The sequence below is a fragment of the Argentina silus genome (assembly GCF_951799395.1).
Source record: "Argentina silus genome assembly, chromosome: 15".
Classification (NCBI taxonomy): domain Eukaryota; kingdom Metazoa; phylum Chordata; class Actinopteri; order Argentiniformes; family Argentinidae; genus Argentina; species Argentina silus.
In genome coordinates this window covers 773,286-800,785 of record NC_139669.1, presented here as the reverse complement: position 1 = coordinate 800,785, position 27,500 = coordinate 773,286, and the positions used below count along the sequence as shown (strand labels likewise).

The following is a 27,500-nucleotide window of genomic DNA, read 5'->3' as shown; positions in this document are numbered from 1 at the left end:
GAGGAGGGGAGAGGAGGAGAGGAGGAGGAGGAGATGTTGGTGCAGGAACACTGCAGGTGAAAGCAGAGACTCAGAGGAAACTGCAGTCCCCATTAAACCCCTGGCCTGGCAGCAGCTGTCCCTCCCTGCAGATGAGCTGTTAACCCCCTAAATGAGCTCCTATAATCCCCCCCAGCCTTCACCCCCACCCCCCCCCCTCCCCCTCCGCCTCCATCAGGCCTGGGTGTGTGTTACACAGCATCCTAGAGTGGACAGAGCCTGAAGGGGGGGGACAGAGCTGTGATGTAGCTGGCCTACCTGGCTTCCTCCCAGGCTTACAGCAGGACTACAGCAGACACAGGGCCGGGACCGAGGCTGGTGACGCCACCATACTGTTGCAACCCGTGCCAGACTTACAGCCGCAAGAGACACACGGCGGGGAAGGGAGACCAGTGGGGTGGTGATGTCACTGGGCAGAGACGGTGATGGTGATGGATGATGTCGCGCTGTGATGAGGACACCGGGAGGACGTCTGTAGCTAGAGAAGTGCTGAGCAGCGGCAGAATGCGTGCTGAAGGGTAGGGGGAGGAGGAGGAGGAGGAGGAGGAGGAGGAGGGGGAGGGGGAGGAGGGGGAGGAGGAGGAGGACCGCAGTATCTCCTGTAGCAGTTACCCCAGGGGGATTCACATACCAGTGGAAAACACAAAGGCGACATACAGGCTAACACACATACAGGCTAACACACACACAGGCTAACACACATACAGGCCAACACACACACAGGCTAACACACACACAGGCTAACACACACACAGGCTAACACACACACAGGCTAACACACACACAGGCTAACACACACACAGGCTAACACACATACAGGCTAACACACACACAGGCTAACACACACACAGGCTAACACACACACAGGCTAACACACACACAGGCTAACACACATACAGGCTAACACATGGGCAGCCACCGCCTACACAAGAAAAGGTGCTGTAAAGGGTTTTCTGGCTGTCAGGGTTGGAACCTTCAAAGGGTTCTCCCAACAGGGAATAGGATAGCCGAAGAACCTTTTATCTAAGAGTGTACTGTCTCCACATAGACAAACATACAGCCTGCCTGAAACAGAAACAGTCTGGCCCACTAGAGAGGGTAGCTTAGCGTCAGCAGCCCATGTGTTAAGGGATATGCCACAATAGTAACCATGGTTAGTAATGACAGAAGAGTCTCCTGAGCCTAACCAGGTAAACTAGCCCAAACTCTGAGGACAAGAGCTCACCAGAGGGACAAACCTGCACTAGAATTAATGGTCTTAATGATCCTATTTGTACACACTGCACTGTACAAAACAATGTTCAAATAACAGAAAAGCCTAAAATGTGCATATACTTTTGCTTTCGCCGAGGGGAGCGAGAGGGAGAGGGAGAGGGAGAGGAGAGGAGAGGGAGAGGAGAGGAAGAGGCAAATGAAAAGTCATGTCAAGTAGAATATATTGGGTCAGGAATCTCCTCCTCGTAGCCATGGCAACACACTAAGCAACAGAGAGGAAGTCCCTCCTAGTACTGTACCCTCTGTGCTGTGCATGCAGAGAGAGAGAGCGAGAGAGAGAGAGAGAGAGAGAGAGAGAGAGAGGGGGAAAGAGCGAGAGAGGGAGAGAGGGGGAAAGAGCGAGAGAGAGAGACAGAGAGAGGAGAGAGAGGGAGAGAGAGTGAGACCACAATGACATACTGTATCTGCATGAAAAAAACAAAAAAAAAACAAGCCTACGAGCATTTAAAAATCAAGACTACACCCTTCTTATCAACAAATAGAACCCCATCCCCTATGCTGGTTTGCAGTTCTTTCCCTGGACTCCCTGCTGCATGCGAGACACGATGACGTCATCCAAACGAGCTGCGGCCGTGAAGAGCGTGAACAGTGTGAACAGCGTGTCTCGAGCGTTGGTGAACAGACCAGGACTAAAGGGCAGATGCCGCGGGGGTAGTGTCATCATTTCAGACCAACAACGAGCGACAGCAGCAGTACAGTTAACAAGGTAAAGGGGCACCATGGTTTCCTCCCTCCCCTCCCCTCCCCTCCCCTCCCCCAACAGGTTCCCAGACTGGCCAGACAGAGACAGGACTAATGGCGGAGCAGCAGGAGGGACACGGCGCAGGAGAAGATGCCAGATATGAAGGGGACAGTGAGGAAGCCATTAGCAGATAAATCCATAAATTAGCAAGGATGGGAGGGGGAGGATGAGAGCGGGAGGGAGAAAGGTAGGGAGAGAGGGAGGGAGGAAAGGAGGGAGGGAGGGAGGAAGGGAGGGAGGGAGGGATAGCAGAACAGCACGTGGGGTGGAGATGGAACTTGCTTCCTTGTTCTTCTTCACACAGTTTCAAGTGAAAACAAAAAACAACATACGGCCTTCACTAGAACAGAAAGTAACATATATGGGAGGTAGTGTGTGTGTGTGTGTGTGTGTGTGTGTGTGTGTGTGTATGTGTGTGTGTGTGTGCGCGTGTGAGAAAGCACTGTTGTGCGTCCTGATAAAGAGAGGCATGTTGACCTTCAGCTCTCACTTTCTCAAAGCAATGCTGTGACCCTGATGCCTAGAACAGCCAAACACCAAACACTGCCTTTCACACAGGTTCACTCCCTTTCATACAAGCAGACAGCTTCTGCAAACTGTCAATACAACCAATACAGAGCAAGGCTGTTGCTATAAACAGCAATGCCACTCAGGAAGATCAAACTGAACTAACCAATGGGTATGCACTCCTGCGCTGTTGCTAGGCCACTCTCTCTCTCTCTCTCTCTCTCTCTCCCCCCCCATCTCCCTTCTGCTCTGCTCTGGAGGACATAACACAGAAAAATGGCTGAATAATAAATTCTAACTCAATAAACGGGGAGACATCAGCTGCACTCAGACAGAGAGCCCCTTGTCTGGGTCTCTCTTTCTCTCACGGCAGGGACGCTGCTCAGACACACACACACACACACACACACACACACACACACACACACACACACACACCACACAGCACCGTTTCTCAAGTCCACTGTCACCGTTGGCATGATCAGCTAGGAGTGCTAATGCTATTAGCAAATACAGCTGTATCACTTTAATCTGAAGTGTGTTTAATGGTGACCCTGGTTTAGTCTGGCAGTGGAAATGAGACTGGCCATAAACAGGAAGTGGCTGCAGTGGTTTGGTCAGTGGGACCGGGCCACGGCAGCGGGCGAGGGACAGCTAGTCAGGCGAGGGACAGCTAGTCAGGCGAGGGACAGCTAGTCAGCAAAATGGCTTCAGAGGGCAAAAGGAGTCACAGGACAAAGGACAAACGGAAGGTCCTGAGGTCATGTGTTCCTCTAAATGCCTCTGGGCTGAGAAGAGAGTTCTGCCTGTGTGTAGTAAACACACATACAACCTCTCATTGTTCTAAACCGAGGACTAGTCAATGTATGTCATGACGTTGTGTGTGTGTATGAGTGAAGCAGAGAGAGAGAGAGACAGACAACGAGAGAGAGAAAGAGACAACAAGAGAGAGAGAGAGTGTGTGTGTGTGTGTGTGTGTGTGTGTGTGCACGCGAGCTCTCTTGCGTCATTGTCAGGCAGTGCATGGTGTGTGTTGTCTGTGATGCAGCTGTTACCTTGAGTGAGTCGAAGCAGGCGATGACTCGGCCGTTCTCCACGTGGCAGCTCCGGGCGGGGTGGGCGAACTTGCACTCAGCGTCTGAGCGCGAACAGGTGCCCCTCTGGAACTCCCGGCACACTTCCAGAGTCAACCACTTAGTGTCCCGGCCCATAGCCATACTGACCGCCATCACGGCCACTCACACACACACACACACACACACACACACACACACACACACACACACACACACACTGGGCTGGACGACAGGTGTGCAGGGGCACTGGGCGGGTTTGGTTGTCTCAAAACACTGAGGCAAATGAAAAAGAAAAACACTCCCCTGGTCAGACGAGTGGAGATGAGAGTGTGAGAAAACAAGAAGAAGTGTTTTTTAAAGCAGAGACAAATAAATAACAGGTCCTTTGGGATGACTGAGTTTATAGGTTTGTGGAAATAGTCTTAATGTCTCGTGGGTAAGAGCAGGTCACAGATCCACGGGTTATGGGAGGAGACGTCAGGGCTCAGTGGTGAGCAGAGGCCAGCTCTGTCTCATAGAAAAAAAAGGAAAGAGTTCGGGCACCTCACTCTGGCATGCTGGGATATGTAGTTCAGACAGGCACTGTCCTAGAGAGGGAGGCACTCAAATGACTGGTTCTTCTTCTGCCCCCTGTCCGGACGTGTCTGTGGACGGCTCTCCCAGGGCTCTCTCTTCCTCTGGTCTTCCTCCTCCTTTGACACAACTCCCAGATCACCTCTAACACCAAACAGCTGTTCACAGTCGTGCCGTCACTGTACTCAGGTCAGCATGGCCAGCTCCCGGACGGCCTCTGGAGCAGTAAGTATGGCTGTACGGGCAGTTCGGAAAAAAAAGGAAAGATAAAAAAAGCAGGACCTTATCGACCGGTGTCCTAGTATTGATGAGACGAGGTGGCTGCTCGGAGGGGGGAGGTGGGGCGGGGGATGGGGGGGATTGCAGATCAGCAGCGGGACGGATGACTCTGGCTGTCAGGGTGAAATATAGCCCCTCTCAAGGCCAAACATACACGGCGCTCTGCTCTCCTCTCACCTAGTGGGGCGAGCTCAGAGGAGGAGCCCTACGCAGACACCAGCAGCAGCACGGCAACACAGCAGCCAAGCACTCACAGCCACAAACAGTCCCGACAGCACTGAACCCTGCAGCCACTCACAGTTAGGCACTTTGGAGTTCCACTTCCTCCGCTTATTTCAGTCTCTTTCTCATCCCTCCTTCTCTCCGCGTTCCTTCCTTCCCAGGCTTCTTCCTGTTCTTCACCCTTCCGTCTTCATCCTTGGCTCTGACCTCTTCATGGGGTCCGCCCTCGCTGGAATAAAGTGTCTGTGGGTAGTAAAAAAAAACAACAACAAAAAAAAAACAGACAGATGATTAAAAATAAGTCCTGGGCTCGTTTTAAGCAAAACGGAGGTTGGAAACTATTGCAGAAAAAAGCCCTCGGGAAATTCAGCGATCCTGAAAGTAGAACATGACTATATTAATAGTATCAATCCTAAACTGTACAGTTCAAACAGAGAGCACAGCGAATGTAAACCTAGACAGATGAATAGTGTGTGAGTGTATGAGGCAGAGAGAGAGAGAGAGAGACAGAGAGAGAGAGAGAGAGAACGTAAGCAGAGAGAGAGAGAGACAGAGAGAGAGACAGAGAACGTAAGCAGAGAGAGAGAGAGAATGTAAGCAGAGAAATAAACAGATAGAGAGGAGCAGAGCAGACACGAGGGAAGCAGCAACGCACAGGAAAGGGCTAGCTATGTCTTGATTAAGAGATACAGAGAGAGAGAGAGAGAGAGAGAGAGAGAGAGAGAGAGAGAGAGAGGGGAGGAGGAAGAGGGAGGGACAGAGCAAGCAAGAAAGAGACGTCACTTAAACTCCCATGAGCGATGCAGAGCCAAAAGTAATTGACTAACTTGACATGAATCACGCTGCGATGCTGAGAACAGTGTCCTTGAATCGGCAGCGGCTGGCTGGCCATCAACACCAGCCCTCCGCAGCCGTCGCAGACAGTTAGGAATATGACGGGAGGGAGAAGGAGAGGAGTGACGAGGAGGGAAGGGAGAAAGGGCATTTCTCCACAGCTGCAGCTGCTGTGCACAGAGGAGAGCCACAGCCAATCAGCAGGAGCTTTGCAGGCAGGCAGAGCGGGTTGCTAGCCAATGAGGAGAGAGAATGCATATCGATCTCCTCCCACCACCACCAGCACCACCCGCCCTTGTTCCTCCCTGCCTCGTTCCTCTGGCACCGCCTGTCATGGCTGAGTCTCATGCCCAGATATAAAAAGGAGAATAATAAATGTAAAAACCGTTTGACTCTAAAGTCCTCTCCTCTCACTCCCTCTCTCACTCCTTTCCTCTCACTCCCTCTCTGAAGTGTTTGTGCACCTGTGTCCTGTCCAAACAGAACGCTGGACTGCAGTGTGTGAGTCACAGAGAAGGGGGAGAAGAGAGGGATGACGAGAGGATGGAAAGAGGGGTTGTTACTGTACTGTTTACAGAGGGGTGTGGTGGGGTAGGGTTAACTGTGAACGGGGGTGGGGAGGGTGGAGGGGGGCGGGCGGGGACGTGCGGGGTGGGAGCAGACAACATCATAATCATAATGATGCTGTGAGCTGAAGGACTGATTGGTTAAGGTAAAGGACAACATGGTTATTAATAACCAATGACAAGGCGAAGGGAGGCAGCTCAATAAACCCAGGACGAGAGCCCACGCTACGCTACGCTACGCTACGCGGTGAATGACCTCATACACGCTGGAGAAGGGCTGCTGAACCACCTGGGCTCTGAACGCTAGAGAAATGCAAGGAAAGGGCAGCATATCAACTCATGAATGCACATTCATTCAGAACGACGTGAATAAATAAAAGAACAAGAGAAGACAAGAGAAGAAAGGAAATGAAGAGAATGGGGTAGGGGCAGATATTATCGGTCCCTGTGTCTCATAGCGACAGACACAGACGGAAGGAGCGGTGGGGGGTGTGTGTGTGTGTGTGTGTGTGCGTGTGTGCGTGTAGTGTGAGAGTGCGCAGACAGCGAGGAGAGCACTGCGGTGGAGAGATGGAGAGAGAGAGAGAGAGAGAGAGAGAGAGAGAGAGAGAGAGAGAGAGAGAGAGCACATACTCGCAAAAAAGGGTTGAGAGATGAGAGGGTAGGATTGCTTGCTTAGGCATGCTGGTCTCTCTCCCCTCCTCCTCCCTCTCCTCCTCTTCCTCTCATCCTACCTACAGATCGATGGAGAGTTTTCTCAGGGGGGGAACACTCTGTTCCTGCTGCCCTGCCCTGCCCTGCCTAGCCTGCATGCAGCCCCAGGTCAGCGGCAGGAGCCACAGCCTCTGCACACCTCACTAGTGCTGCTCAGCAACACGCAGCCAGGCAACCAGCATCATCACAAACCCTCCAGGGGAACACGCACTGCACCCTGCCAGACGCTCCACACTAGACACATAATGGTGCCCGGTTTCCACCATCGACCGCTGATTGTAAGTTAAACAGACCGGACACTGGCTATTTCCCAGACCCAAAATGGCGTATATATATAGAATCCATACTGCATCCTGTCTGCCTCCCTGCAGTAGCAACAGAAGGTACTCAGTGACCCTTTAGAGGCTGATGCACTGTAGACTCATCATGAGCATCATTATGCTTTTCAGCAGATTTATTTACAGAGAAGATTTAAAAGATTTAAAAAACCAACGACCAATCCCAGTCATTCTGCCTGAGAAACTATTTTGTATCTCCATGTTAAATCAAGCACTACAGACAGACATCCTGTAGGACAATGGGAACAGCTAAAAATAGAATAACCATGTCATGGCATCATGAATAAGTAAATGACGACAGCTCAGAACACTCCTCTGGTCTGCTGTTTGTACTACAAAAGACAGCAGTCATTCCCTCTCACAGTGACCCGAGCATCAGAGTCAAAAGTGCCTACGACACCCAATCAAATGCTACTGCGTACATTCCCAAAAGGCTGCTGCTCCTCAAGACTGAATCAAAACATTCAACGGCTAAGCTCCTGCAACCACCGAACGCTACAACAACACCTTATCAGGTTTAATAGGTTAATCTGTAACTAGCAGGCTACTACCCTGTTATGTAGTATGTAGGCTCTAGGGACTTCAATAGCTGCAGAGCGGAAAAGTCATGTCAGAATGCAGGATCATAAACAGGCCTGAAATAGCCTGCACTCACAACACCACACAGCAGTGGAGGCAGAGATTCGGAGGATGGGCTAATTGTAATGCTTGGAATGGAATGAGAAATGGTATCAAACAGGATTTCTGCCTCCCCCAGCCTCCCCCAGCCTCCACCAGCCTCCCCCAGCCTCCACCAGCCTCCACCAGCCTCCCCCAGCCTCCACCAGCCTCCCCCAGCCTCCACCAGCCTCCCCTGCCACACACCTCTGCCACCTCTACAAAAGCAGCCGCTGGCCTTGTTGATTCCATAGTTCCCTCAACACACCATGAGACTAATCAGGACAATAGTGCTTGAATAATTGAACAGAAGCACACATAAGCCACATATCCAAGCCATTTCTAGCAGCATCCTGCTATGTGAACTCAGATACCACAGCTTTGTGTACAGTGGATTTGTGTACAGCATACTGGGAGTGGTTCTGTGGGGCTGTGCAATGCAGCAAAGGAAAAAAGAGAAAAGGAGAGAAGAGGAGTAAGAATCAAATGTGAGGAAATAAGTGGAGAAGTGTGAGGAAGGGAGGAAAGGAGAGAGGATGGAGGGAACAGGAGAGGAGATGAGAGAGGATGGAGGGAACAGGAGAGGAGATGAGAGAGGAGATGAGATGAGGGAGGAGATGAGAGAGGATGGAGGGAACAGGAGAGGAGATGAGGGAGGATGGAGGGAACAGGAGAGGAGATGAGAGAGGATGGAGGGAACAGGAGAGGAGATGAGAGAGGATGGAGGGAACAGGAGAGGAGATGAGGGAGGATGGAGGGAACAGGAGAGGAGATGAGAGAGGAGAGGAGATGAGGGAGGATGGAGGGAACAGGAGAGGAGAGAGGAGATGAGGGAGGATGGAGGGAACAGGAGAGGAGAGAGGAGATGAGAGAGGGAACAGGAGAGGAGAGGAGAGAGGAGATGAGAGAGGATGGAGGGAACAGGAGAGGAGATGAGAGAGATGAGATGAGGGAGGAGATGAGAGAGGAGAGGAGAGAGGAGATGAGAGAGGATGGAGGGAACAGGAGAGGAGATGAGAGGATGGAGGGAACAGGAGAGGAGATGAGAGAGGATGGAGGGAACAGGAGAGGAGATGAGGGAGGAGATGAGAGAGGATGGATGGAGGGAACAGGAGAGGAGATGAGGGAGGAGAGGAGATGAGAGAGGATGGAGGGAACAGGAGAGGAGATGAGGGAGGATGGAGGGAACAGGAGAGGAGATGAGGGAGGAGAGGAGATGAGGGAGGAGATGAGAGAGGAGAGGAGATGAGGGAGGAGAGGAGATGAGAGAGGAGAGGAGAGGAGATGAGAGAGGAGAGGAGATGAGGGAGGAGAGGAGATGAGAGAGGAGATGAGGGAGGAGAGGAGATGAGAGAGGAGAGGAGATGAGGGAGGACTGATATTGCAGGAGCAGTTGTAAATATACATAGCAAAGAGATGAGGGAGGGAGAATGCATATTGACTCAACAAGGTCAGCCTGCCTGTTCTGTGGACACACACACACACACACACACACACACACACACACACACACACACACACACACACACACACACACACACACACACACACACCTCCTGTCACTGTGTCCTTCAGAATATTGAAGAGTGGTTTTGAGAGACGAGGAAGGTGAAAAAGGCATGCATTAGTGAGTGTGTGTGTGTGTGTGTGTGTGTGTGTTGGCTATATGTGGGAGACAGACAGTGACTGAGTGAGTATGGGTGTGTGTGTGTGTGTGTGTGTGTGTGTGTGCTCCTTTGCTTGCTTGCTTCCAAACCAGTTTCATCATTCCATGTTAGTGAGAAATGAGACTGAGCTGCTAATAATGAAGAGCCCAAATGTGGGAATCCATTCAGCAGAAGAGCTCAGTGGCAGTTATCTGAAACATGTCAAGCAGCCTCACCACAGACAAGCAAGGCCACTTCCTGGTATCGGATATCAAATGTTTTAGGCATGAACTCTCGTATAAACATGAAGTCTGACCTCATTTAAGAACACCTGTCTCAGAGTCAGAGGAGTGAAAACAGCAACACAACACCACACGGCTGCATCAGGGGATAGGTGGCCTCTGGACCTGAGATTGCTACATGATCCAAGTCCATAAATCAATATTTCGGGATTTGAATTTTTTGGGGGGATTATTCTTCAGCGCCAGCCAAATGAGTTTGATTTGAATGTGTAAGCGATGCATTAGTAATGTGGTGAAGGTGAAGGTGTGTGGAGGATTTAGTGCAGTGTGGGCCAGCCTGCAGCTGTCTGCAGTCAGTGAGAGGGGGGGAAACTCCAGGAGTCAGCAGGTAGAGGTCAGGGTGTCGGTGGGACAGTGATGGGGTGGGGGGGGTGGGGGGTGGGGTGCTGTTGACTCCAAGCGCATTGCGTCCCTAATCAGAGATGGAGCACCACTGGGCTACATAGCGGTGTACTCTAACCTTCATACCAGAGAGCTGACGTCCGCAGGTATGGTGAGTATGTTCTCATCTACACAGAGAACGTCACTGCATCAGATCAGTTGTGTCCATCGAGGTGTTACCTTCATGTCCCTCGTTGTAGCAGACTAATTATCGCACCACCAACGGGCATAATTATGTTAATAATCAGCTGATTTGTTTACAGAGACAATAAAGATTTAAAACCAACAACCAATCCCAGTCATTCTGTCTGTAAAACAGTGTCTCCATGTTAAATCAAGCACTACAGACAGACTGTAGGACAATGGGGACAGCTAAAAATAGAATAACCATGTCATGGCATCATGAATAAGTAAATGACGCCAGCTCAGAACACTCCTCTGGTCTGCTGTTTGTACAAACATGTTCACAAAAGGCAGCAGAGTCATTCCCTCACAATACTGAACCTGGAGTCAAAAGTGCCTTTGTCAAACGCTGCTGCATACATCCCGACAGACCATTGGTTTAACCATCTCATTGGAGTAGGCTAATTATTGGACCACCATCCTCCTTCCAAAGACAATTTCCGGGAATCCTATTTAAGTGTGTGTGAGCTAGCTCATAAAACCACGGGTTTCCTTATTTTCCAGGGCTAATCCAACACATTCCCCTCCCGGCTTTACGCACACACAGCTGAGGAACGTCCTCTGGAACCCCGGCTCCTTTAAGGTTCAGACAGGGGGCTGGAGTTTCCCCACGGACCCTCCCTTCTGCTGCACTCGTCCAGAAAAACTGTTCAGTCCCCTTTTCGGAGCACGAGGCAGAGATGGAAATACAGTACTAATACCTGTGAGAAAACACAAGGCCGCAAGACCAGAAAGTGGGTCTACAGAAGCTTAAAAATATGCATGCCATTTTATTTTGTGTAAAGCCCTTGAGCAACTGAATGAGTGATAAGATCTCAAGATGACGCTTGGCCTTGGTCCAAAAAGTCACATACCACCGCCATTTCATGCTTAAAGAAATATATCCGACCAATAAATATCAGAATGTATTACATGACGGTCAGCTCAGTGTAGCCCACATGAAACAGAGAGTGAGACGTGACTGATATCACTAAACACACAGAGAGAGAAAGAGAGAGAGAGAGGGGGGAGAGAGAGAGAAAGAGAGAGAGAGAGGGGGGAGAGAGAGAGAAAGAGAGGAAGAAGAGCAGATGCCAGAATGATCAGGTGATTGATTAAAGAGAGTGAAGTGGAGGAGAAGACAAGGGTGGGTATGGGTCACAATGGGAGTGAAAGCCCACAGCCAGAGGGAGAAAGCAGAGTAATTAGGTTAAGTATCTATAATCTCTTTATCTTATTACAGCACCACTGTAACCATTCACAAAAACATCAATCCAGCCAGCAACATATACAAAGCATACAGTAGTAGATCATGTGCAACAAAAACTGACACAATTGTGGATCCAAGTAATACAGTATGTCAGAGCAGTTTAGACATAGGCTGTTGCATGACATGAAATCAATCTGATTTAATGAGGACAAATGTGTGCATTTAAGTATTTAGCATTCATCCATTTCTGATCCATTGGTTTTTTCATGTTAACCTATACCCTTTTCCAAAGCCCCATAGTCAGATAATGGATATTTACAGCCTGTGAGCTGTGTGAGCATAAGTACATATTATAGCTAAATCAATATTGTAGAGGCTACATCACATTTGGTGATTTGTTAATGCTGTTGCTTTATCAGTGAAATGTTGTATTTGCACCATATAAAGCACATAGCGTGTGGGGCAATCTGGTCGTGAGAGGGGAAACGAGGACAGGCTGTGTAGGAGTACAGTAACCTCACTGTGTGTGTGTGTGTGACGGTTATCAGTGTTTATATGGAGCAAAAGAAAACTAGCTAGACGGGTGCAGAGTCCACAGCCGAGAGAAAGAGAGATCACATAAACGAGTCTAGACCCGCCATGCTGTTAAATGAGGCAAGACAATCATGGGCTGGAAAAGCATGTCGCTGACGCTGAATGAGTAACAACCAGGGTTGAAGAGCAGGCGAGGGCCGTGCTGCGCCGTGCTGCCCTGGGCTGGGCTACGTGACTCTGATGTGACCCCTTATCTGCAGATCTCAAGTCCCAGTGTGGTTCTTGTTTGGTGAAACGTTGAAACTAAGGAGGGGGGGGGGGGGACTTCACTTCACCTCACTTCACTGGGTGGAATGCCACTTAACAGAGATAAGGGTGACTGAGGGAAAGTCACCTGATATAACCTACAGAATAAATGGGCCAAGCATTGTGAGAATTTAAGTGTGGGCTATTTGGCAACAATGCATGAATCAGCAGGTAGGACAACAAGTGTGTATGTGTATCTGAGTTCACCTTTGCGGTTCAGGTGTTCTGCATCCTGGCATTTCATACCTCCTCATATCCTGCTACACCTACGAGGCCTGGATGATCTTAGCCATGCTTGTCATTCTGCTTTTGGAGAGTGTGTTCTGGAACATTCTATAGCTAATAAATACCAGTGCATTTAAAGCAGTAATAAGCCCAGGTATCAGTAACACATCCACAGAGGACAAGACAAGGAAATGTGCATTAATTAGTCTTGGAGAAGCACACGTTAATGACAGTACCAGACACAATCACCTATTTCCTCACCGTCCGGTTATTGTCAGCTCTGCCGAACACGGTGAGCATGGGGAACCATAGTGTAAACATGAATAACAGGCTGTGGGTTAGGGTTAGGGTTAGGTTAGGGCTAGGGTTAGGGTTAGGTTAGGGCTAGGTTAGGGTTAGGGCTAGGGCTAGGGCTCTGTGTGATGAGTTGGTATTGGTAATCAACAGTTCTCTTGCTCTTCAAAGCACCTGTGAAATGCACTTGGGTGTACCTATGAATGTAATGGAACAGGTCGAAAACTCATCGATGCAAACTATATTGATCCTATATCAGTGACGATGCAAAACAACGTTGAATTTTGCATATTTGCACAGGTGACCGGTGAGCACATGCGTTTTCATCTACAGGTTTATAAATCAGAATCGATCATAGTGACCAAAGGGATATTCTAAACTCCATGTTCAGATAAGCATTAAATGACGAAGGCCTTACAGCAGTCCGAATACGTCAGAAAATGTCAGTGGTCAAATGTTTATAGGATAGACTGTATGGTCAACACACTATAGCCTACGGTGTTACTGTATATGCGAAGCTACCCAGCAACAGGCAAAGACGGTGCGGTTAATGAGATGCAGGCCTGTTGAAATGACATTCCGTGTTAACTAACTTATAATAGACCTGTTATTAAGCTCATGCGACGTTTAGCGCGCGACTACGTGCGCAATAAGTAGGCACGAGGCCAGGTGAAAGTCAACTGCGACAGTCGTCTCGCTCCAGTGTTCTTACCTGTGCACGGCGGCGACGCAATAATCCGACTTCAACACGATGTCTTCTTATTTATTACAGCGTGATGCGATCAAATGTCAATTAGAAGGTAGCCTACTTATTTCGCCAATTCAAAAAAAAATAAAAAATAGGCCTACTTAGCTTTAAGGCGAACGTTAGTGCAAAAACGACACACTCCACGTTACCAATAATATTAACTGTTTCCAAAACGATGCAAGCGTTATCATAAAAAAAAATGCGGGAAGGCGATATGAAGCGCGTGAAGTGAAATGTCGCAACTTGCAAGCTGGCTAAATAAAAAGGACAGAAGAAGGCGAGGTGAAAATCGAGGGAGGGCAAAAGCAGGCTAGGGAGGAGTTCAAGAGAAAAGTGTTGTTTGCGTGCGTCTCTTGGGTGGTAGGCTATTACGCATTGCCGTGTACTGCCACCATTTTAGGGGAATCCCATTTCACTCCGTTATTCGCGGTAGCAGGACGGTGACTGGACGGGTGGGTCACCTGAGGTACGGTATTACTGTCTCAGCCTTCTGGTTCACCATAAGTTAACTTACCTTTTCACTGCGTCTTCAGATACGGTTCAATGTAGCCTGCATGGACCGGGTCCTCCGTCCTTATTCTCACCAGTTAGGCGTACACAACTGTTTTAGATTAATTACTCTTCTTGTGCTTGTTAGTAGCATGATATTTCCACATGCATATTATTTGCCAGGTAGTCGTAATGCCAGGTAGCCTACACAAGGTATGACCCCACCCCTGTTGATAGCCTCAACGGATGCATGGGGAAGAATACATGAGCACGAGGTGATACGAGGACATTCTGTGAAATGTGAGACTAAATTATATTAACAGTTCTAACCCTCGAATTACAAGAATAACCGACCCATGAATCGCACCCACACCGGCAGACAGATGTGATTACATTTTTTAGCAGCACCAGGTTGTGGGCACATGCATTAGGCGCCCCCTGCTGGAGCATTAGACGACAACTAGAACTTGCAACTAGCATGTATATACAATCTTCATGACAAATGTACATTTATACCTAGAGATGCAGTAGAGACAACGGATGTTAGTACAAGTGTGTATGTTAACAACAGGCCTATTGAACATTCATGACAACAGTGGTGAACGTGTGGAATTTACATTCATACCAACCATCTTCTAGCACATTAGAAAGAAGACAAGTCAATTATTTTTGTTTTATTTACAAAAAAAAGAGACAAGGCTGGCACAAGAAAAATATGTATGTAACATTAACAAATGTGCTACTGATTGAGGTAATTATCAATATGCCATTAGTGAGAAATTAGTGTTTTATCCCGGCACAATCATATACTTCCCATATAACAAATCAACAGCTGTACCGACAAAGTATTTGCTTATGACAAAATAATAGCTTAATATGGGTACAAAATCTGTCAAAATCAAAAAAACATTCATCCTTTAAATGAAACAAGCTACAAAACATGAGGATTTTCCTCAATATCAAAATGATCCTCAGGAACTCATGTGTGTCCCGTCTACAACCACACAGTTCAGTGATGGGGCTGCAGGAGGAACATCCTGGGAGGCTAGGGTGATTGTGATGGGCATGGCGACATCGGTGGCAGGCAAGAGTCCTCCTGGATTCTCTTCAAGTGATGAACTGACTGCAAAGTAAATGAACTGACCATGATATGTGTAAAGTGAAATACACAAAAAAAGAACTACAATCATAAACAATAAATAGGTGTGTGTCATCGACAACTGGCCACAGACTAAACCATTCGGTTGTACAGTATGCTAAAGGGAGCTGTGTGTGGTTAGATTTGAGCACTTATCATGACCGTGTGATCAAGGCAAGCCTGGCAAACTCAGGCAGTTCGGTCAGTCAACCCCCTCTGCCCCTTCAGCTCGGTCCTCTCCCTACCGCCACTGTTCCACATTGTCCAGGTAGTCCTCCATGGTGCTGTTCTCCTCCAGATCCCACCAGTCTGGCAGCTGCTCCTCAGGCTGCACCACCTCCCCATCACTCCTCTGCTGCTGCTGCTGCTTCATCTCTGGAGGGGGGGGGTGGCTGTCCCCGGCCTGGGGCTCTGGCCGCTGGGACGTCTCACTGGGCCTCCCTGGCCTCCCCAGCTTGGTTGTTAGCTTCCCCCGGAGCCTCCTCCGCTCCTGCTGCCTCCTCTCTCTGGCCTGCCTGCGCTCCTGCTGCCGCGCCACCTGGAAGCGCTGGAGGAAGAGGTCTCTGGCGTACTCGTACAGCTCCACGTCCCACCGGTTCAGCTGGCGGATTCTGTGCTGTGTCTCTGGCGCCACCTCGACGCTCGCCGCCCGCGTCCCGTTGAGCTGAGTGAAGGGCGCGATAAACGCCAGGCGGAAGGTGCGCTCGAACAGATACTGCGTCTTGCGCTGGTACTCGGTCAGCCCGAAGAAGGCCATGCTCCGCAGGTTGCGCTTGGCGCTCTCCAGCAGCACGGCCCAGCGCTGGTCGTCGGTCATGGCAGAGACGTTGTAGCAGCCGACCAGGCTGAGGTCTGCCAGCATGCGCGTCTGTCGGTTGCTGGCCAGGTTGTAGGGGCAGTCCATGAACTCCTGCAGGGTGCAGCCGGACCAGTCGTCCCCGGGGTAGCAGCTGGGCAGCTCGGCCAGGGTGGGCGCATGCCCGTCACACACGTGCAGGGAGGCCTTCCAGGTGGCGCCTCGCTGCACGTGACGCCACTCGCTCAGGTAGCGCCACACGGGGTCCCGGAGGATGGTGATGTAATAGAAGTTCCTGCTGAGAGATGGAGAGAAGAGGCCAGGTTTCAGGAATAAAGAGTTTAAAGAGCCGTGTTGTTGACATTTGTCTTTATCCGTGGGATTTGTTTTCAGCACTTAATCTGAGTGTGCTCTGTAACTAACACCCACCCGATCATGCCCTCTAAGTGTGAGTTCATGCAAAGTGCCAACTATTTTTAATTCATACACCCCCCCCCCCAACACCGTGATTCACCCAACAGCAATTATCTAGAACATCGTGGCACAAACATGAGAGCAGTCATGGACACACACAGACCAAATCACACTTGACACTCTGGCAAATTAAAAAAAATCATGTCAAACACGTTGTTACACCAAATACACAGATGAGACATCAGTTGTAAAAGGGGGGCAGATGTTGAGGCTCTGGTCGGCACTCCGGGGACTAGAATGAATGGAGAGTTCGGGATAACAATAGAGGCGCCTGCTATTGATCCACTTGCAGCGCCCAAGAGAGACAGATGCTGCCCCTTTTCATCCCAACTGACGCCTACATTTGTCATGCCACTTAATAAGAGAGAGTAACGGGTGTGCGGTGAATTCAGGTTGATGCTGTGCAAAATGCAATTGTTATGCACATTTAATTCCAAATTCACAACTCATCCTTCTCTGTCACTCACCTGGGAACAGTCGGTGTCTTGGGGGGTTCGCGCGCGTCCATGCGGGTGGGGACGCAGCTGGTCAGCTCCGTCCAGTCCGCGTGCAGACCGCAGCTCCAGCCGGTGGAGAACCGGGAGAACAGCCAAGTCTCTCTTTTACCGGGACGGTAACAGGTACATTTCTTTTGGCCAGCGTGACACTCACAAGGCCTCTCGAGTTGAATATTACGTACTAGATGACGCCCAAAAGTTGTACCCCCAGTCTTTTGGATGTGTAGAAAAACGATAATATCGTCACCTTTGATATTGAAATCAACAACGTGACTGAGGTCGGCAGTTGTAAAATTGAAGCGGGGAACGAAGCGGGCTAGGGCACCGTCCTCTGCGACGTAGGGGTCCTTTCCACTGGGTCCATCTCGAACGTCGTTCCCCTCAGTCCGAGATCCGATGGCATTGCCGTCCGACCCTGAGGACAGTGATCCCAGGTGGAACAGCTGGCAGTCGGAGCTGGGACAAACGTACTGGAGCACAATGACGCCGAAGAGCAACACCATCACCAGAGCAATCAACAGTTTATGGTTGGTGGTGGACTTTTCATCCATCTTCCTGAGAGAGACTAAACACCATTCCTCAGGCAGTCTGTTCCCTGCCCCATAGGCTTGGGAAAATGCTACGTTTCTATTTCTTTAGTTTAACAAACAAACGAAAACAATGTAGGCAGCTACAAAAACAATGTAGCAAGCTACCAACGTTAGCTTGACCGCCTGCTGCTTTCCGACGGGACGAGCAGCTAGCTAGTCGGTCCCTTTTGTATTCAACAATGCAATTATTCGGTGCCAGCGTAATAACATTTACTTGTTATCGAGGTTTGCTTGTATATTCTGGAAATAGGTACCGATTTCGAGTTTTTCAGCTACAAAGATTCGGTGTTTGAAGTCCCCTTCCATCATCATCATGTTGTCCGTCCCGAGCCTCCTCCCCCAGCAGCCCCCGCGCCGCCCGGACCCGTCAGATGACGTCACCTGCGTGTGGGCGGAGCCCCTCTTTAGCCCATCCCCCAAGCTCCAACAGGATGGAAGATATTGATATGAAATTATGACAAAATACGATACAATATGCATCTTCTGTGAATTACACATTATAGTTATAGCTATTTTGCATTCCAGAGTACATAAAGACGTACTTCGAAAGGGTATGTACAGCCGAAATAGCTCAGTTGGGAGAGCGTTAGACTGAAGATCTAAAGGTCCCTGGTTCGATCCCGGGTTTCGGCATACGGTTTTGATTGCATAGCAGGTGAGAATGCACAGGCTACCGTCAAACAAAAACAACCGTATATTTATATTCAAAATAAACAACACAATGTCCTAGTAAACAGTATTCTATATATCTTTGTACTGTACTGATGTACTAGTCTATACAAGTCACCGTGTGATATAATTACCAGTAGAAACTAGACATAATTATTATTATTTATTTTTTTACATAGGTCATGTATGTAAATTATAACACTATAGATTACTGATATGCTCCTATGAACTGTTTCATCAATTCTTAAAAAAAAAAAAATATATATTTTGCATAAGTTTAATAAAATACCCAAAGAATAATTGATTTTCATATGATAGCAACAGGTTTACACCAACTTAAGTGTCATCAAATAAAACATCCAACACCATTTAAATATCTGCAGTCTTTATTTCAACAAGACTAGGAAATGTTGTTTAATATACCTTTTCTTTAACAATTTAGCATCTAGCTCATCATCTTGTTTTTCTCATAACATTTAGGAGATACTCTGAGAAGTAAAAATCTGATGGATTGTTATGGCCTCTTTCAGAGACGTCTAAAACGGCAGCTCATTATTTACACAATTTGTTTTATTCTTTTCCGTCACTCATTCTCTCCTCCAAAGATGAGTCCATGTTGTTCTTGTGGGCCAGAGGCAGATGGAGGAGCACCATCATCTGTCCATCTCACCTCTCAGTCGACCGCATGGTTGGTTGGTTGGTCGGGCGGCGTGTCGCTGCAGCCCGACCAACACCCCGCCGCCGGGAGCCGCTGGGAGCCGCTGGGACACGCCGCTGCCGCTGCCCCGGCCCACAAGCACAGACATCTGGCCAACACTTCTCCACACATTTATTTACGCCACCATTTTGAGTTTAAGATGGAGAATTGTGTTTGATAAGAGAACCCACCTTACTTCCCATTACGACACAAGCACAACCCTTTGCAAAGATTTAGTTGGTGGTACAATGGAGAACACGTGGACTGCACCATTGAAAGACAAGTAATGCTAATGCTAATGCTAATCGAGTTGTCGAATGGCAGCATAGATTCTTTTGTGGGCTGCATAGGTGTTTCTGCTGCATGAACATCACAATGTCCTCCCGTCTCCAATCCCCCCAATCCCAAATGTCCTCACGGATTCCTTCAAGTCCTCTTGGCTGGCCAATCGTAATCCTTGGGGGCATTAGGCTTTTAAGGAGAAAAGCGGTCATCTGGTTTAAATGTACAATCAACTTGAAAAAGTCAAAGGTGCTCCCAGCACCAGGGGGACACCAGAGGCAAGAAGGTCTTGAGCGAATGAACAGCCCGGTCCAGGCATCATCATACACCATAACATCAGCCAATCACTTTATCAAGACCTGACAGACAAATCTGAAACATGCAAATCTGATTTTTTTTTCCATAATTCAAATGCAAAAACAGAATCTGATACCAATACAAAATACTTCAGTTAAATTTGTAAAATTATTAATATCTTTTCATCTACAAATATGTATATCAATACATTCTGAATACTGTATTTTTTTTTTTTAGATATTTCTGTAATGTCTGAGAGCATGTTTGTAAATGCTTTAAAAGAAACATGCAATTACATAATTTACTGTACAAGAGCAACCGGTGGATCATGTGAGAGGTAAAACAATCAGATATTGTGACTTAATGTAGACCAGAACCTCAAATTCAAACAATAACTAATATTGTGCTCGTCAGTTATCTGATTCAATCAAGACAAACACAGGGACACCATTCTGTCTTGAAAACCTACAGAGAAGTACTTTAGCAGTGATAAGTGATAAGTCACATAAAAGTACATTATTTTATGACATTGAGAAGTAGCCAATAATAACGTACCGAGGTTTCATTGTACATGTAAGACAGAATGTATCAGATGTAGCAACACTTAACAAAACTGATTTTAAATGATTGGACCTGTGAGAGGGGACCCAGGAGGGTCAGCTTCTTTGAGATGTGTGACCACTCACAGAGACGAAGGCTGTTATCAAGGTAAAAAGAGGTAATTGTCTGCATAGGGGGCAAAAAAATGCCCCGAAACCTCATCTGTGCACACAGGCCACTCCCACCTTCTCCTAAAACTAGAAGTAAAATTCACTGTAGTACCTAATATATATCTTTATACCAAAAAATTACTAACAATTAGAACTCTTCGTCCACATAAAACCCTGTGTTACAATTCATCATACTCTCCACGTTTCTCTCTCTCTCCAATTCTCTATTCATAAAGTTGACTGTGTCTTGGTTTCTCTTTTCTGGTTTATCTCAAAACGTTTTGGACATACAAGCCGCTCCCTGTCAAGATCATTCCTTTCTAAAACACGTAAGACTGTACAGAGTCTGCTCTGAGCTGAACCGAATAGACTTTGCCCAAGGACACCCAGGACTGGTCTTTGTCAGCTTTGCCTTCTAGAGGGGTAATGACAGGGGGGGTCCTTCCTCTCCAGTCACCACCGTCATCCTCATCAGGACCTCCCCCGCACATCAAACTCCGTCCGACACTTTCACTTTCAAAGCTGCTAGTGTATAATGACTATGAGAACACACACCGTATGAACTCAGTGAACTAGTAGCATCTATGAGCGTCTATAGTTTGGGATGTGGTACTCTTTACTTTACACATACATATGCACATCTGGGCACATGGAAAGCCCCCAAACCCCTCCCCCAAGAAAGCCCCCAAACCCCTCCCCCATCTAGTTCCATCTCCTGCTCCGGGAGCCTGTCGAGAGCTTCAACATGTGACCAAGATGTCCAACTCACTGTTCACCCCTGACCAGTCCTAAGATATGGCCAACATCTAATATCTCTCTCTGTCTCCGGCACGCGTCAGGAATACTTGCTACATATACTTGTTTCTTAGCTGTTCTCTTGATAAGGGAAATGCATTGGCGAGTAGAGGGCTTCTTGTCCTAAGTAAAAGCACTCTCAGAAATACTCCAGATCCAGCTTCCAATTCAGATAACTCAGATGGTAAAAGCTATTAAGGCCAGCACCTAAAAACATGAAAAATTGGATAAAATGTTGGAACTAAAACACTGTTGGTGACGTGGCGAGAGGGATCCTAGCTCAAAACAGACCGTGAAGGGTGAAAGTTAATCAGAACAAAATACAAAATAAAAAAAAAGGTGAACATTTTGGAAGAAAATCATTTCGCTGTACACTGATGTCCATTTTTATAAAAACAAACAAACAAAAAAATTAAAAGTGAAGTTATTATAATATTAATAACTCAATAGTCTTCTCCCCCAATGGTGGACAGACCAAGGTCCTGAAGGCAGTCTTTTTTTTTTTTTAAAGTCTCTCTGACAGTTTTCCCCTTCTCTCCTTCTCGTCTTTCTTTCTCACGCTCTCTCCGTTTCCCACCCCCGGCAGTTTTATCTCCAGTGCGGGGCGAGCAGAGCCAGGAGGAGCCCACTGAGTGCCAGCGCCACGCTGCCACGTGCTACGCTCGCTCCTGCCTTCGGGATCTGGTGAACCACCTTGACGACGCGGGGCTTGACAGGAGGAGGGGGCGGGGTGGAGAAGTAGATGTCCCGGTCTGCCTCACACGACGGGGAGTCACATCCACTGCCGCTCTCCTCTCCTCCACTGGCATCCTCATCTGAGACACACAGAGAGAGAGAGAGAGAGAGAGGGGGGGGGGGGGGGGGGGAGTCAGAACACAGCCGGAGGGGAATAACGAGAGCAAGAAACCAGGATGAGTGGTCTGGGGGGGTCCAGTGGTCATTTTGAAGGTGGTTAAAAAAACATTTTAAGAAGGTGGTTTCCATGGAGAAACAGAACAGCATAATATTTATAAAAGAAGTCCTCACCGTTGTCGATGGAGATGTCGTTGCCACTGTGGGCGGCCTTCAGCCAGCTGGTCATTTCCCTCAGTGTGGCGATCTGACTACGGATCACAATGTCTGGCCTGGTGATGTCCACCTCCACATCAGGGTTGGACAGCTGATTGGCCAACCCGTTGCCCATGACCACAGACTCGTACCTAGAAATGAGTGAAAATGAGGAGAGGTTATACAGTTGTCAAACTGCAGCAGCCTTCACCGTATGAGAGGTGGTGGTGGTTGTATGCAGCATGTCTGGGTTGTAGGCAGCGTGTCTGGGTTGTAGGCAGCGTGTCTGGGTTGTAGGCAGCGTGTCTGGGTTGTAGGCAGCGTGTCTGGGTTGTAGGCAGCGTGTCTGGGTTGTAGGCAGCGTGTCTGGGTTGTAGGCAGCGTGTCTGGGCTGTAGGCAGCGTGTCTGGGCTGTAGGCAGCGTGTCTGGGTTGTATGCAGCGTGTCTGGGTCTCTAACCTGCTCTTTGCTGTTCCGTTCCAGCACTCGTCCCCAGCGGTGATGGTCTCCCCGCTGCACACCGCCTCAGGCAGCGTGGACCAGAACTTCTTAGCATGCTTTAACTTCTTCTTCACATCCATTACCTGGGAGGGAGGGAGGGAGGGAGGGAGGGAGGGGTAGAAGAAGAGAGAGTGGCATATCAGCAGCTATACCAACTCCATTCAAAAAGCTTTTGACTTCCTATACAAAGCACCATAGTAGAGGTGGGGGGCAGCTGAAGCCGTACCAGCCTGTCCAAGCTAGTCCCAGCAGCAGTTGTGGGCCTGGCGTCTGGGCTGTAGGGGCGGAAGCGCCCGGTGAAGCCCGTCTCCTTGACGGAGCGGCTCGACCGGAAGGCCTTGTTTGGTTTAGGCTGGCCACAGCCCTGGAAGACCTGGAGGAGCCAGAGATCAGAGGCACATCATCACACATGGAAACAGACACACACACACGCACACACAACGCAAACGCATAAAAACACATATAGACACGCAGACACACGCAAGATACCGACCTTCTGTGACACCTGCATGCTGTTCTCCTGCATGTTCATGATGGCCTCTGAGATCTTGACATCGATGGGGTCCATTACAGACTCAAAGTTAAAGGGTCCCTCCAGCCTCTCAGCTAGATTCAGCATGGAATCTGAAAACAAGACATAACATTAGTTAGTCAGGGATATGAACTGCAACTCTGCAACACAAATAGCTACACAACCACACCCTGGCTGGATACTTGTAAAAAAAAAAAAAAAAAAAAAAAAAAAAACTAGTAAAATCAACCAATGTTTAAATGTGGCTTTTTTGGTTTCATGTTGTTGTTTGGTCAATTTGTCATCTGCTGATGTTACTTGTTACAACCACCAGGGGGAAGCACACCACAGCCAGAATCTGGCAGATCATTTTCAGGCGGTGTTTGCGGAGAGCAAGGGGTTGTTAAACAGTTGGGGGGCTCAACAAGGCGCCCAAATTAAGGCTCAGTAAAGCTGCCACACAGGGAGGGGGCACCAGGCACACAGGGGGGGGCACCAGGCACCAGTGGCCACCCAGTGAGAAACAGAGCATCAGGAGCCATACAGCCCCCCCCCCCCCCCCCCCCCCCCACACACACACACACGGTGGGTTGTCGTTCCCCATCAAGCCCCCTTACCCAGGAAGTTGTTCCACTCCGTGTCGAGGTCGGCCTGGTTGGCCAGGCAACCGCGCATCACATTGAGACAGTAGTTCTGACAGGGCTTGAGGGCCACCTGGCCTGAGCAGTAGGGACAGTACAGCATCTTCATGGTTGCCCGCACACAATTAGGGGACGCGTTGACCTGTTGGGGGAAGGAGAGAGACAGGAAGGAGAGAGACAGGAGTCAATTATTAATGCAGAGGAGACGGGGGAATTAGTGAGGACACGGCCATGTAACCACTGAGCTTAATTTTTTTTTTTTTTTTTAAAACACACAAAAAAACACGCACACACAATATACTGTAAGACACTACATGTTCAACTAATCACAAGCTCCCTAACAATGGATTCCTAGCAATGAATCCCGAACAATAACAACATATTGCTCAGTAACTACGTGATTTATAGATCAAGTCCAATGTGCAGTATCATCTAAATCATTAATGACTCTCTCACCACCCTGCCAAAACTGAGTACTTGTGCTCTTCCATCCATCCAGGGACCCACACCCACACACCAGAGTCCTACGGTGAGGACCCTTGACCTCCCACCAGAGAGAGACAGACAACAACAGAAGGTGGGGTGGGAGGGGTAGAGACTGTTCTCACAGCCCACCTGAACTGCCCACACCTGGTCAACCACCAGAAAGGCCTGTCTTAGTGTGGGAATAGGGTCTGGTGGAGTTCATACCAGCTGTTTACTTCACAGAACCTGCCTCAAGTCACTTGTTGCATTCAAGGCATTTCTTAGTATGTGGTAAGCAACTTTAGGTTCAAGACTTCAAGGCTCGACCACATGTAAACAAAAGACTACTGTACTCTTTTCCCCCTGCAGTGCCCATGTGACACCAAAGTCAGTCTCTCTCGCCCTCTCTCTCCCCTCTCCCTCACCCTCTCTCTCCCCCCTCTCCCTCTTTCCTCCCTTCCCCTCTCATCCTCTCTCTCCCCTCTCCCTCTCCCCTCCCTTCCCCCCCCTCTCTCTCCTCCCTTCCCCTCTCACCGTGGAGACTTTGTTGACCACCTCAGGCATGAGTGCCAGGCCTCGGGTGAAGGTCCGTGCCGCCACAAAGGCCCGGGTCAGCTGGAGGCGGAGCTTGCGGGGCACGTCGCCGAAAGGCTTGAGTTGGTCCGTGTGACGGCTGACACACTCCATGTAGGCCTCGGTGAACTCGTACTGCACGTTGACCAGCTTGAACATTCTCTCCAGGAGGTCGTTCCAGAAGTCGGTCAGCATGGAGTCCAGGTTCACGGCCCCGCTGCCGGACGTGTAGTAGCGTTTCAGGCTCTGGAAGAAGTTCTTGAAGAGCTCCGCGTTGTGCACGTACATCATGCCGTACGTGCGCACAAACATGTCATTCAACGAACGCTCCGCGTTGTCCAGCAACTCACGGAAGAACTCTGGTGGGGAAGGAGAGAAAAGGAAATAGGGTTAGTTATGACAAGTTAGGGTTGGTTATGGCAAGTTAGGGTTGGTTATGACAAGTTAGGGTTGGTTATGACAAGTTAGGGTTAGAGTTCATTATGACCAGTTAGGGTTAGTTATGACACATTGGCCAACAGTGAATGCAAGTCTTATCCAGATGTTCTATTGGTCGGCTATATTTCTGAACCCAACAGGACCATCGATACAGAGAGGTCATTATCATGGAGAGATTTGGTACTTGGGAAATTCAATTAGCTGTATTCACAGAATCATAGATAATGGACGGCTTTGTACATGTTCCAAAACACACAGACTGAGGGCTGATTTTATCAACGCGTATCTCCATAACATACTTTATGATTTTGCTTGTTCAGGCAACGCATATTCAAACTGCAGTACATGGAGTACTTTATTGAAATGTAGTTCATTTCACTGCTTAAAATAGACCATGAACATAACCCTAACCCATGAACATAACCCTAACCCATGAACATAACCCTAACCCATGAACATAACCCTAACCCATGAACATAACCCTAACCCATGAACATAACCCTAACCCATGAACATAACCCTAACCCATGAACATAACCCTAACCCATGAACATAACCCTAACCCATGAACATAACCCTAACCCATGAACATAACCCTAACCCATGAACATAACCCTCGAGAAGAGAGAATAAATATGTTCACCTGAGGCTACTCAACTTTTGCATATGAACATATTTGACTTGATTCTTAAACACACTAACATTGTGTACATTTCTACAACCAGATTGTCTCTTCAATCACGTTTTGCGCAGCTTCTTTTTCTCTTTTTGATTATCATACAAATGACAGAGAGAGAGAAAGACAGAGAGAGAGAGAGAGTGAAAGAGAGAGAGAGAGAGAGAGAGAGAGAGAGAGAGAGACAGAGAGAGACAGAGAGCGAGGGGGAATTTAGAGGTCTACTCAGCACCATGCTTCCAAATGCAGTACTTTGCTGAAAACCTGCTGTATAGCTGCCAATAAGGCCTGGTTATGAGGGGTTATGATCAAAACAGATTGATGCTTATTCCATTTGACCAGCGCTGGTTTCCTGTCAACATTTTTGATGTCTCAGCAGTACAGCATAACCCATAAAAACCATGGGAAAGGTTGTATGGGAAGAGAAACAGTTGGAAATGGAGGGAGGAAAGGATTTGGGGTGGGGTGGGGTGGGGTGGAGGGTGGGTGGGTGGAGTTGGAGTGTCTTTGAGGCAGCGAGCGGCCGGGTATGGGAGCAGAGCAGTGTTTGGTCCCTGCAGACTCACTGCCATTCAACAGAAACATCTCTCCACATCAAGACTGACCACCATCAATGGCATTTTTCTGTTGTCACATTCCATTCGCTTTCCTTTCTCCCTGCTCCTCTTGGTCTGTCCTTCAGAGGCACTTTCAATAGGATTACTGAATAATGCAGCCCCCCCCCCCCCTCCCCTCCCGAATAGGGACCTGTACCCCCCTCCAGCCCCACATCTCTCTCTCCCTCTCCACTGCTTTCAGTTCATCAGTTCCTTCAGAGGGCTCTCTTCAGCAGAGACAGGGAACAATGACCTACTTCATCCTGAGGAATGTCCATCACCCCCCCCACCTCCACCACCACCCCCAAATAATCCAGCCCCCCTCTCCCACAAACCCCCCCTGCTCGCTGCCACCCCCACTTTCTTAATCTGAACAAAATGAGAATTCCACAGACTCTCCGCAAAACGCTCCACCTCTCTCTCGCGTGCGCGCACACCGTACACACCCCCCCTTTCACTCTTTTCTCTTTGTATCACCCCCCCCCCCCCCCTTCTTTTCCTTGTACACACAAAACTTCTGTTCCGCTGCAGTTTCTCTGGGTGCCCTCTGCTCGGCTTTGAAATGTAAAGTTCCCATGCTCTCTCTGGGGGAGTCACCAAACGCTCCTGAATCTGGCACCAGGACACACACAGTCGCATGCACGCACGCACATATTCACACACACACACACACACACACACACACACACACACACACAGCAGCGCTGTCACTTCCACTTCAGACTGACACACACTAAAAAGAAAAACGGGGTGGGGGGAAGGGATGGGGGGCGGCTTGGGGCGGGTTAAATTGAGGGCTTTTTTAACTCCAAATCCCCACTGTGTCGCCAAGGATACCGGAAACACTGCAGCCCTTCCATTTACCTCCCCCCATCGCTGCACCCCCCCACACAAAGACAGGGGAGAGGGCACCCAGCTCCACGCTCCATTGACAGAGATTAAAACAAAGGAGTCCTTCTGCCCCCCCCTCCCCCCACCCCCACCCCCC

General features: G+C 48.8%; 3 protein-coding genes across 7 annotated transcripts in view; all 3 read right to left on the bottom strand.

Annotated features, from left to right (window-relative positions):
* Positions 1–13,876, bottom strand: part of mbnl3 (muscleblind-like splicing regulator 3) — a 24,853-nt gene extending 10,977 nt beyond the window's left edge. For 3 of the 4 annotated variants that reach the window (XM_083686308.1, XM_083686307.1, XM_083686309.1), the window contains exons 1-2: positions 13,595–13,876; positions 3,619–4,956 (exon numbers count right to left, since the gene is read on the bottom strand). In XM_083686308.1, coding sequence (XP_083542434.1) covers positions 3,619–3,792 — 174 coding nt within the window. In that variant the 5' untranslated portion in view covers positions 3,793–4,956; positions 13,595–13,876. The remainder of the gene's footprint in view (positions 1–3,618; positions 4,957–13,594) is intronic. The other variant, XM_083686306.1, reaches the window with a different exon arrangement.
* A 941-nt stretch (positions 13,877–14,817) lies between these two features.
* hs6st2 (heparan sulfate 6-O-sulfotransferase 2) lies at positions 14,818–17,925 on the bottom strand. Of its 2 annotated transcripts, none has more exons than XM_083685544.1 (2): positions 16,995–17,925; positions 14,818–16,351 (listed from the first exon to the last, which is right to left on the bottom strand). In XM_083685544.1, exons 1-2 carry the CDS (start codon positions 17,573–17,575, stop codon positions 15,499–15,501), a joined length of 1,434 nt encoding a protein of 477 aa, XP_083541670.1. In that variant the 5' UTR covers positions 17,576–17,925; the 3' UTR covers positions 14,818–15,498. The 2 variants fall into 2 exon arrangements, with proteins under 2 accessions (XP_083541670.1, XP_083541671.1); XM_083685545.1 differs by having other exon boundaries at positions 14,818–16,348.
* A 3,043-nt stretch (positions 17,926–20,968) lies between these two features.
* gpc4 (glypican 4) overlaps positions 20,969–27,500 on the bottom strand; it is a 25,549-nt gene continuing 19,017 nt past the window's right edge. The window contains exons 3-9 of the mRNA XM_083686671.1: positions 24,764–25,161; positions 23,741–23,906; positions 23,106–23,236; positions 22,839–22,985; positions 22,571–22,695; positions 22,091–22,263; positions 20,969–21,879 (exon numbers count right to left, since the gene is read on the bottom strand). Coding sequence (XP_083542797.1) covers positions 21,653–21,879; positions 22,091–22,263; positions 22,571–22,695; positions 22,839–22,985; positions 23,106–23,236; positions 23,741–23,906; positions 24,764–25,161 — 1,367 coding nt within the window. The 3' untranslated portion in view covers positions 20,969–21,652. The remainder of the gene's footprint in view (positions 21,880–22,090; positions 22,264–22,570; positions 22,696–22,838; positions 22,986–23,105; positions 23,237–23,740; positions 23,907–24,763; positions 25,162–27,500) is intronic.

Excerpts from the sequence above, each read along its gene's own strand:
- hs6st2 (XM_083685544.1), bottom strand. The coding sequence starts at position 17,575 with ATGGATGAAAAGTCCACCACCAACCATAAACTGTTGATTGCTCTGGTG. Across the intron at positions 16,352-16,994 it reads AAGACACCGACTGTTCCCAG|CAGGAACTTCTATTACATCA; the intron begins GTGAGTGACAGA and ends TCCATCTCTCAG.